General features: G+C 42.5%; 1 protein-coding gene across 1 annotated transcript; it reads right to left on the reverse strand.

The window, feature by feature from the left end:
- Positions 1-6,179: 6,179 nt before the first annotated feature.
- Positions 6,180-10,201, reverse strand: LOC128741817 (alpha-aminoadipic semialdehyde synthase, mitochondrial). The gene is made up of 6 exons (XM_053837880.1): positions 10,107-10,201; positions 9,794-9,940; positions 8,705-9,034; positions 6,696-8,646; positions 6,450-6,635; positions 6,180-6,386 (listed from the first exon to the last, which is right to left on the reverse strand). The coding sequence occupies exons 1-6, from the start codon at positions 10,167-10,169 to the stop codon at positions 6,271-6,273; spliced, it is 2,793 nt and encodes a 930-aa protein (XP_053693855.1). The 5' UTR covers positions 10,170-10,201; the 3' UTR covers positions 6,180-6,270.
- Positions 10,202-11,705: the final 1,504 nt, after the last annotated feature.

The raw sequence follows: 11,705 nt of genomic DNA on the forward strand, positions 1-11,705 counted from the left end.
AAAGTCGATGGAAATGAAACCGATTCGTCTGTCGGCTCATCCAGCTCTAGAAGACTCCGCCCCCGTCACTCCGCGCTAAGCAAGAAGGCCCGTGTAGAAGACGACGACGAAAGCGACATGCGGGATGAGGGTAACCAACTATCCTAATGGCTGATTTCTCTAGCTATAACCTCGCAACTATCAACATCAACAATATAACAAATACCACGAAGATTGACGCTCTTCGGAACTGCTTACGAACGCTTGAAGTAGATATCGCTTTCCTACAGGAGGTAGAAAACGAACAGCTCTCGCTGCCTGGATACAATATGATCTGTAATGTGGACTTCGCAAGACGTGGAACAGCAATCGCGCTAAAAGACCATATCCCATTCTCACATGTGGAGAAGAGCCTGGATGGCCGACTCATCGCTCTGCGAGTGCAAAATACGACTCTCTGCAACATCTACGCACCATCGGGCACAGCTGTTCGTGCAGAAAGAGAGAGATTCTTCAACAGCACGATCGCTTACCACCTACGACACAATACACAACATGTCATCCTTGCTGGTGATTTTAACTGTGTGCTACGTTCAAGTGATTCCACGGGTCCAAATACCAGCCCAGCTCTTCAAGCGACTGTACAGCAAATGCAGCTACACGACTTGTGGCTAAAACTGTACCCCACGACCCCCGCACCAACATACATTACACATAATGCTGCGTCCAGGCTCGATCGTATATACATTAGCACTGGACTTTGTGAACAGTTGCGGAGCGCTGCCACGCATGTATGTTCCTTCACAGACCATAAAGCTTTAACAGCCCGAATCTGTCTCCCACATCTTGGCCGCGAACAAGGGCGTGGTTTTTGGTGCCTTCGTCCTCACCTCTTGACTGCTGAAAACATCGAGGACTTTCAAGTCCGATGGCAGTATTGGACTCGTCAACGAAATTGTTTCCCTAGCTGGTTGACTTGGTGGATTTGTTATGCGAAACCAAAAATAAAATCTTTTTTCCGATGGAAATCGAATGAAATGTTTAGAATCTTTAACGCAGAACATCAACGGCTGTATTCACAATTAAGACTAGCATATGATGCATACTACCAAAATCCCGACATGCTGGTAACTATCAATCGCGTGAAGGCACAAATGCTTGCGCTACAGCGTCGTTTTGCACAAAATTTCATACGAATAAATGAAACGTTTGTTGCCGGGGAAAGCCTATCCACCTTCCAGTTGGGTGATAGACGACGCAAAAAGACAATCATTACAGAGTTGGAGAACCAGCAAGGAGAGCGAATACAAGACTCCCGAGAAATCGAGCTGCACATGTACCGATTTTTCAGAGATCTATATATGGCAGAGGAAAATAGACAGGACGGCCAATCTGATTTCGAATCCGAGAGAGTGATACCCGAAGACGACGCAAGCAACGCTGCTCTAATGGCAGAGATAACGATCGATGAACTCAAAAACGCCATACGATCATCTCAAAAACGAAAATCGCCGGGCGCCGATGGCTTACCAATAGAATTTTATCAACGAACCTTCGATATCATTTATAGGGAGCTCTACTTCGTTATTAATGAAGCGATGACGAACGAGCTTCCCCAAGAGTTCGTCGACGGCACAGTTGTATTAGTTAAAAAGAGAGGCAACGACAGAACAGCAAGAGCGTATCGTCCGATCAGCCTGCTCAACGTCGATTTCAAAATTCTCTCCCGTGTGATGAAAGCCCGTCTAGAACAAGTACTCCGAACGCATCGTGTACTGAGCTACGCTCAGAAGTGTGCAAATTGCGATCGTTCAATCTTCCAAGCTACACTCTCACTCAAGGATCGCATAGCCAAACTCAACGGTAGTAAACAGAGAGGGAAGTTGATATCGTTTGATCTCGACCATGCGTTCGATCGGGTCTCACATGCGTTCCTGCAGCGCACCTTACTCTCTATGGGTTTTAGCGAAGGTTTCGTCGGCTGGCTGTCTAGAGTTGCTGGTGCGTCTTCATCAAGACTATTGGTTAATGGTCACCTATCACAGCCGTTTCGAATCGAGAGATCCGTTCGACAGGGAGATCCGATGTCAATGTTGCTCTTTGTACTTTATCTCCATCCACTGCTCACGCGAATAGAGTGTATTTGTAATGAAGACCTCTGTGTTGCATACGCCGACGATATAACAGTAATAACTACCTCAACACAGAAAATCGTTCGGATATATCAGCTGTTCGACAACTTTGAGCTCGTGGCTGGGGCAAAACTAAATCGCCAAAAAACTGTTGCGATTGATGTCGGGTTTGTGGATGGGAACCCTTTGGCAGTAGCAGGTTTACAAACAGATGTAAAAGTGAAAGTCTTGGGTGTAATCTTCACCAATTCTATACGTATGATGGTGAAATTGAACTGGGACTCTATTGTATCCAGGATTTCGCAAATCATTTGGCTACATAACATGCGCTCCCTTACGTTGCAGCAGAAAGTGATACTACCTAACACCTTTGTCACTTCGAAGGTATGGTACCTTTCATCAATAATTCCACCACAATGTGCTCACACAGCAAAATTGACATCGACAATGGGAAATTTCTTGTTTCGTGGACTGCCTGCACGAATCCCAATGCAACAACTGACGCGTAGCAAGGAGCAAGGTGGATTGAAGCTTCAACTGCCGACGATCAAATGCAAAGCCCTGTTGATAAATCGTCACTTACGTGAGATTGATGCCATTCCTTACTACCAATCCCTACTCGTCCAAAATATCCCTCCCCCCGCCGATCTGCCTTGTCTAAAACTCCTCTCTCAGCAGATTCCTTTATTACCACAAGATATCAAACAAAACCCCTCCAGCTCGCTCATTCACCGTTTCTACGTCGAGCAAACCGAGCAACCACGGGTGGAACGAAATAGACCAGCTTTAAATTGGAAACAAATTTGGAGGAACATATCATCAAGAAGATTAACATCCAGTCAGCGCACTGATCTCTACTTGCTAGTCAACGAAAAAACGGAGCACCGTAGACTGATGAATATCATCGGACGAGCAACTAGTTCATTTTGTCAACATTGCGTGGTAGCAATAGAGACGCTGCAGCATAAGTTTTGTGAATGCCCTCGAGTAGCTGCAGCATGGGCATACATGCAGCGGAGGATGATGACGACGCTCGGCGGATGGCAGAGGCTTTCCTTCGAGGATCTACTTCGACCAGTCTTAAACCACCTACCCAGAGTAATAAAAAGTGATATTTTGAAAATGTTCATTGAATACATAAACTTTGTAAATAATAATATTAACAATAGAATAGATGTGAGAGAGTTAGACTTCAATTTGAACATAATAGAATAATACCTTATATTAAATATGCTATTTAACAACAAGAACTAAATAAAACAATATTTTATAAAAAAAAAAAAAAAAAATATCTTTAAATGAATGCAAATAGCGCCTCAAACCTTACTCTAAACATCAAACCTACACCTTCGCTTGTATTTATGTTGGTTTAGTTTAGAAGAAACTACTGTGACCCGGCAAAGTGTGTTCACTATCTTCTATCCCTACCCCCACGTGGTTCCGACTGGGGTACGCAACCTCGGTTGTCGTACGCAAACAGGGATGGGGGCACAGTGGCTCCCGCCCACCTTAAGATGGCAGTCCCATCAGTGGGATACGGACCTTAGATTTTCAACCTACTGTACCCAAAAACCAGGTAACAAAGGTAATGAAAATGAAAGAAGAAATCAATCTGGAATATTGGCAACGATCTTTAGCATAAAAATATGTTAATATTTTTTTGAAACGATGGTTCTACAATTGATGAAGGGACGGTAGGGAAAGAAATGAAAATTTTTTGGTGAAGGTGGGGAAGAGCGGAAAGGAAGGGGGGGGTATTGGTAGTTATGCTTGACAAGTAGTCATTTTGACTCCTACCTTTTGTCCAATACTGGAAGGTGCATGAGTCGAACCAAGCTGTAATCTAAGATTACAACCGGATTCGAACCCACAACACCCGCCAGGGCATGTGATTCGCTGGTACTTGTACCTTTGAACCATAGAGGCGCTGGACAAAAGGAGACCGCAAAATCCACTTCTCAAGGATAGCGACGTGTTAGGTTGGGTTATCGACACATATTGTGCCGCTTCCTACATCAATTGCAGATTACCACCGAGCGAGAAGTTTTAATCTAACTACCGACCATCATCTTGTTAGCGCTGAGATACGTTTGCGCGTCGCACTCTCTTCGCCCGATGCGCGCTTTGCCGAGGATTTCGGATGAAACTTGAAGGAAGATTGACGAGCGGAGAGAGGCGGAAGCCGGCATTGTGCGAGAGCGAACTATACCGGCTTAGACAGCTGCCCGTCAACGATACGCCGAACTGGAGAGGGATTTTAAACGAGCTTGTAGGTGGGACAAGAGGGTCTGGACTAACTCCCTAGTTGAACAACGGAAAACTGCCGCCGCCAATGGTGATATCTGTTTGTTGTACAATATTTCTCGCCGCCTTAGTGGTGGGGTCAGCTACTGACTGACCGCACAGAACAGCTTAAGCGCTGGACTGAACATTTTGAAAAACTCTTCCGAGTTTCAAATGTCAGAGACCAACAAAACCAGCAGCGTTTGACGCGAGCAGTTCGTCGAATTAATTGCGTCAACTCGCAGACGCCATCGCTGGATGATTTAAACAGCCATCAAGACTATGAAATCCAAGCGAGGGATAGACTGTATTTCAGTTGAAATGCTCAAAGCTGACCCATCTTTGTCAGCCCAGATGATATATCAATACAACATATATGGGAAACCGCAAAATTTCCGGTGCACTAGATGCAGGGAATATTGGTCAAAGTCCCTAAAAAGGAGACTTAACTGAATGCGGTAACTGGCGGGGCATCACGTTGCTTTGTATTACTCTCAAAGTACTCTGTACGGTAATCCTCAACCGGATCCAAGAGAAGATCAACGCTACTCTCCGGCGGCAGCAAGCTGTATTCCGTGCTGGCCGAACATGTGTAGACCATATCACAACACTCCGCCATATATTGGAGCAGATCAACGAATTCCAGAACTCTCTTCTGCTGATGTTCGTTGACTTCGAAAAGGTGTTCGACCGACTCAACCACGAAAACATCTGGGGCGCACTTAGACGTAGAGGAGCTGGATAAACTAGTTCATCTCATCGAGGCTCGGTACGAGGCGTTCTCGTGCAAAGTGTTGCACATGGTGTCTTGTCCGACCCTATTATAAGGGTTACTGCTGGTGTGAGACAGGGTCGCATATTACCACCGCTGCAGTTTGTTATCGTCATGGATAAAATATTAGTTGGAACGATATACAGTAGACCAAATCGAGGATTGTCTTGGAAGCCTCTAACGATGGAGCAGCTAAATGACCTCGACCTAGCCGATGACATTGTCTTGCTCGCACAACACAGAAATGATGTGCAGAGCAAGTTAGATGACCTCCGAGAGCTCCCAGGCACCAGGTCCCACAGTCAATGTAGCTAAAACTAAGTCTATGGTAGTGAATACTGACAATCCGACCAACTTCACAGTAGCGGGACAACAAGTTGATCCTTGGTATCTTGGTATCTTGAGTATCTTGGTAGCCAGATAACGCCCTGATATAGTCACACGGATTAGGAAGACCAGGGATTTCTTTGCAGGTCTGCTAAACATTAGACGCTCAAAGCAGATCATTCTACCTACATACGAAAACCCGAATTTTTAATTCATACGTTAAATCCGTGCTGTCTGCCTGCGAAACGTGCTGCGTCTCAGTGGAGACAAGGCAAAAACTGGAGGTTTAATCAGTGCTTGGAATATATCATTCGTGTCTGGTGGCCTGACAACTGGAACTCCAATGAGGAACTTCATCATCGCTGTCATCAACGGCCGATAGCAACAGAAATTCGTGATCGTAGGTGGAAGTGGATCGGACAGGCCATGGGGAAAGGAGCGAATGAGATTTTGCATTGGAAGGAGCGAACGAAATTTTTCATTGGATGTTTTTTTGTGACAATCACCATTTTGCGTAAGCCATCGCTAGAATCCATTTTCATTCGCGCACTACATAAGATAATGAAAAACGACCCTAATCCGTAACAAAGGATTCCCTTTCTGATAGACGAAAATATTCGGATTTTAAAGAATAGTTGATATAGGTATTTGGCATACTCTCAATTTCATAAATTGTAAGATTTTTTCAATGTTCGATGTTTCTTCAAACATCTCACGATACAGCTTAATAAGTAATCTCATTTTCCAAATAAAAAACTGATCGCTTATACGAACGATTCACAGAAATTTCGATGTCGTTGTTGCTACTAGACCTTCGTTTTCCAATCGTGCGAGCATCGTGCGGTAAATATCTGACGAAAACGGAAGGACTACACCACGTTGCTGAATTTCACCTGCAGCAGAATAATAAAAGTATAATAATTTTGCAGAAAATATTTTGTTTTTACTTAACATACCGTCTAAAATCATCTTAGCTGCTATGGCCGCAGGAAAACCAACTGTGACTGCCATTGCTGAGTGACCACCCTGGGTCGCCGGTTGGCCATAAGCTACAAAATTTATTCCGCGTTCTTCTCGTCGCCCGTCACTCCAGCGAATGCCAACATCATGCCGTAAGATGACCAAGTCACGTTCACTGTCATCTGCATATAAAAAAAAATCATTTATATTCAATACTTACACTCAATTAGAATTATACACACCAAAAGCTAATTTCTTCGAGAGATAGTGACTAAGTGTATCCAAAGGTGTTCCCATTTTAAAAACTGGTGTGTCTTCCAACAATCCCAAATCAATGATTCCATCAATGTTACCAACTCTTTCTGCCAACTTGTTTTTTAAATTATCGTAGAAGATGTCGGCGTCAACCAAACCCAGCAAATTGATAATCAATTGCCGCCAAGTGATCTCGGGACCTTTGGGATGTAGCATTGGATGAACATTGGGATCAATCAATCCCAAAAGTTGCATTGGTTTAATGCTGTCAGAAAATCCTTTGTAACGAATAGTGCCTCTGAGCAGAGTGTGGACATTAGTGAGTCCATACAATGATTTATACTTTGTAGAATCTCGATTCGGAAATCCTTCTAGTGCGAAACCTGGTAAAAATTCGAGCTCACGTGGGGCAGTCATCAATTCTCCTCCTCCAGAAATCTCTACCACTTGTCCCTTGCTCAAATATTTGGCTGCTGACAATGTGTTGAGCAAAACACCCCTTGGTGACCATGAAAATTTATAACGCAATGGATTGTCGGAATGTTCTGGAGCTGGCAATCCTCCGCAGAAACTGACAAACGATTCAATGGTACCACCTTTCTCCTGAACTTCTTGGAAACATTCCAGAGCAAGAAGATGATCAATTCCAGGGTCCAGTCCAACTTCGTTCATTAGCGTTACTCCAGCTTCCTTTGCACTCTCGTCCAGATTCTTAATGTCATCATTTAGATAACTTGCAGTCACCAGATGCGTTTTCCCAGCAACGCAATGTTTAGCAATTAATCCGTGCAGCGAATATGGTAACAATGAAATAACAATGTCGCTCTCTTCGCATAGGTTTTGCAAATTAGCACTTTCATCTTGTACATTAATGTAAACCGATTCAATTCCGTCGTAGCGGTAGGCTAGCCGGTCAGCCTCCTCCTTGATCTGAGACCCCACTTTAATACTGACATTAGATTCACGATGTAAATATTCAACGAGAGGCGCAGAAACAAAACCTGCTCCTAAAACTAGAACACGCTTCCTGCTCGTAGAACAGCCTTCAGTCTTATGTCGTGATTTATTATTGCTTTCGCGAAGTTCGTTGATATATTCATAAGACGGCGTAAGTTTTCCATTACTACAAATTATTGCTCCTTCAACGGGTTGGCAAAAGTTATGTTCTTCTAGTGGTTTAGAAGCATCGCTTTGCAGAATATCTAGCGCGTATGGATATAAGAGATCGCCGAAGAAATCCGTCGCTTCTCTTGGTAGCTGCGTGGGCATGTTGTCGATAGAGCAAACAAGGACACCTGGTCCTTTGAAACTTTTCATATCTTTGTTACGATCAGCATCGTACAAACAAAACGGTGTGTCGATTGTTGTGCATTCATTCATAAACTCAATGGAGCCTCCAGGATCCGCAGAAATATCACAGATCGCTAACATCCGATGCGGCAGAGCCGGTGCTCCTGAGCTTGTCGGTAACCACGGAGTATTTGCGGGCCGCAAAAGATTTTTCGCATCGGGAATAGTAATTAGCTTTGGTGATCCAACAGCCCAGTATATCCCGTTCACAATAACCGAAGCGTATGGAGCAACCGTTTTGTTAAATGTCGAAATGTATCGCTCTGGATACTGATCATATTCTACGGGATCAAACCCACCTCCATCCTGTCGTTCCAAATGATCGGCTCGACTTACCTCACAAGCGTATAACTTATTTTGACTGCCATGTTCAGCTACCTTGCGTAGTGCTTCCGTCGGAACGTATTCAATTGGCAGTTCTTGGAATACTTCTTGGGCTCCCTGAGATACGTTACCGGATCCGGTGAAAATAAACGTCAAGGGTCCAATTGATTTCGGCATCATCCCTAAAGCAATTTCATAGCCACAATCTCGCACAGCTTGACGTGCCATCGAAGAGTTTCGATAATTATGAGCAGGACCCACGTGCTGAAATTAAGCATATTGGTCAATCACCAGACTTCAGTCCTCTGTACACTATAGTTACCATAAACGGAGTATGATGGCCTAAAGCCAACAGGCGTAGACCAAGACCGTGCAGAATGTTAACCATACCGGCGACTCCGGCGTATTTACCGAAAGCTACCAGACGTGCTCCATTGCGGTCCATTAGCTTCTCGTAGTCAACCAAACGGATGTGCTTCTCCAGGCAAGCGTCCAGCAACGGCATATTCGATTCTTGTGCCTTTATGGTATGTGAGAAGAAGCAGTACGTTTTCTGTGGAATTAGTGAGTCTACTGGCACCTGTTTAACGCCAAATATGACGGATGCCTCACTGATGTCCTCCTGGACCGTGGCGCCAGCATTGAGGTAGGCCTGCAAAATGTGTTTATGTTATGCTATAAAGTAGTGTTCTATTATAGCTCGTTGTTAGCGTACAACATGATATGGCCCTGTTTATGACTGACGAACAATTTTCGCATCGGATCGAGTCCTGATCGCAATACCCTGTATGCTTGAATGTTTTGTATCTCACCGCATAATAACTGAACAGTCGCAAAAAGTATTGCTTATCACTGTATAGTAACTGGACTAAAAAAGGATCATTGATCGAATCAGAAGCGTCAGAAATTCTATTTGAAAACAAGTTGTCATGTGTAAAAAATACCTCAAACATCAAGACTGTATGTTTTTGAATCAAAGGGACTTAAAGGCATTTATTAGTGACCACTTCTGCTATTTAGCTTTCAATATGTGGACCAGTATCTCTCTTCCACCCTTATCAGTTGCTCTTCCAATTTGCTCAGAGATATTCTGCCAAATGACTGATTATAAAAGTACAGTGGTTTTTAAATACGTGTAAAATGTGAATCTACTATGACACATAAGTTATTAAAAACACCTAACAAACTGGACTCAGTGTTTAAAAAGTATCATAACATAATATATTTTTTATTTGCGACTTAAGTTTCAAATTTCCTTCACCCTCATAAGTTAGTGAAATCCAATAGATCACGAGGTTTTTGCGCACATGTCTCAGATGTCCAATTGCTCCTTATCAACACTATTCATGATTACAATTGTGCTTATCAGCGTACCCCCAGCGAATCGCAAATTTTAGCGCGTCTTCCTTACCTGCATCGGGTAGGCTCGACGATTTGATGGCTGGACTATCACTTTGACACCATTTTTAATCAACTTCTTCACCATTGCTGGACTGAAAGAGGCTCGTCGTTCCCATACTGACTGATCCTCACGACGGATAGCAATCACCTTGCCTGTCTGCAAATACACGTAGTTACAACCATTCAAAACTTATTGTTTCATCTTCAAATTATTCTTACTACACCCTAAAATCATTTAATTCGTTTTAAAAGCCTTTTTCTCTCCATAAAAGCCTTCAATGTAACTAGAAACTCGTTATAATCTATGGAAACTTTCCACTTACATGTTTTGCCCGACTGAACAGTCTTGGCGATAAGCTCTCTCGACATTTGATAATTCGAAGCATGTTACTACTTCAAGTGATACTTTACAACTGACTGCGAAATGTGCACGAGATTCAAAAATCAGCTCGCATTGATACCCGCCGCACAACAAGAACTGAATTGGACACAGGGAGCTTCTTGGCGTTATACACATCATTATCAGTAGCTGAAGACAAAACACGGGTATTCGGAACAGATCTTCTGTTTTTCACCCGGGATATTTAAGATAAGAAAATTTAAATGTGTGTAGTAGTGATAAACTAAGAGTTATTAAGTTTTCCCACTAAAGTTGGTGTATTTATGGAAAGTTACGAATTAGATACTATTAGACAGCTTAGTTAGATACCAGTCAGGGATGGTTCGATCACTTTGACTCAATTTTGATTCATTACCGTCTCAACCATGCAAAATTTGAAAAAGTTATGTATAGGACTATTGTAGAACTAGCTATTATCTTCAATAATGCTGAACAGAGTTTTGCTGTTTCGTTTGTATTTACGGTAGTACAATGCAGCTACCCGCCTGGTAACCAAATGAACGTTCATTCGATTACCAACAACAGGGTAGCAGCTTTTAGTGTCAAATGAGTTAAAATTCAGTCAAAGTGATCGAAGGATCATCCCTGATAGCGATAATAACATATATAACCTATAAATCGTATATAAAGATCATCAGCTTTGAAATTATTTAAAGAAATTCTACCGACAAACCGACATGACTCAACTTTTCAACTTTTGACCATTTAACCATTGGCGGAGCTACTCATTTCTAAGAGCGGCTATAACCCCCGACATTTTTGCAATCGTTTTATATTGCCAGCATATTAGAATTAACGCAGAACAACGCGAGGAATCTTGTTGAACTGATAACAAGTGAAAATTGCACGCAAATTTTTATTGGATATGCCGAACTACTATGAACATTAGTTATATAGTTTATATAATACAGTTTCCAAAGGTTTAAAAGTGGTTTTTCTGACGGATAGTTTTATTTTCTACGGTGTAAAACGTGTATAAAAGGATAGTGATTGGTTATTAGTAATTTTTACATGCTCAGAAACCTTATCTTATTGATCAGTTGAATATTTTCCAGCTGATCAAGATGACAAACAAGTAAAACTAATGGCTTATTATCGCCAGCTGGGGAATTTACTTAGCTGAAATATGAATAGTTTCCCAGTAAACAGGCTGTTCAACAGGTCAAATCTCTTTTTTTGCTGGATATTAAATAAACTATTATTTAAATAGAATATTTGTTTGGTCCCATCGCATACCAAAAACCATTCTCCACTCAGCACTTATCATGAGATAACTGATAGTGCAAAAGACACATTGGAAGAACACAACGTATATCATCTGTAAGTATGTATGTTTATCACCGCTTACGTGTATAATGGTTTCATATACTGATTGTGTCCAGTCGGTGATTCATAACCGTTTTTCGATTCGACTGTTAGGATCAGAAGCTCTCAATCGAATCACTTCCGTTAGTATGGTTCAAAAGACAAAAACGATTCAGAGATGGCTCGATTACTTTGGCTCAGTTTTGATTCATTTGAC

The sequence above is a fragment of the Sabethes cyaneus genome, chromosome 3, assembly GCF_943734655.1.
Source record: "Sabethes cyaneus chromosome 3, idSabCyanKW18_F2, whole genome shotgun sequence".
NCBI lineage: Eukaryota > Metazoa > Arthropoda > Insecta > Diptera > Culicidae > Sabethes > Sabethes cyaneus.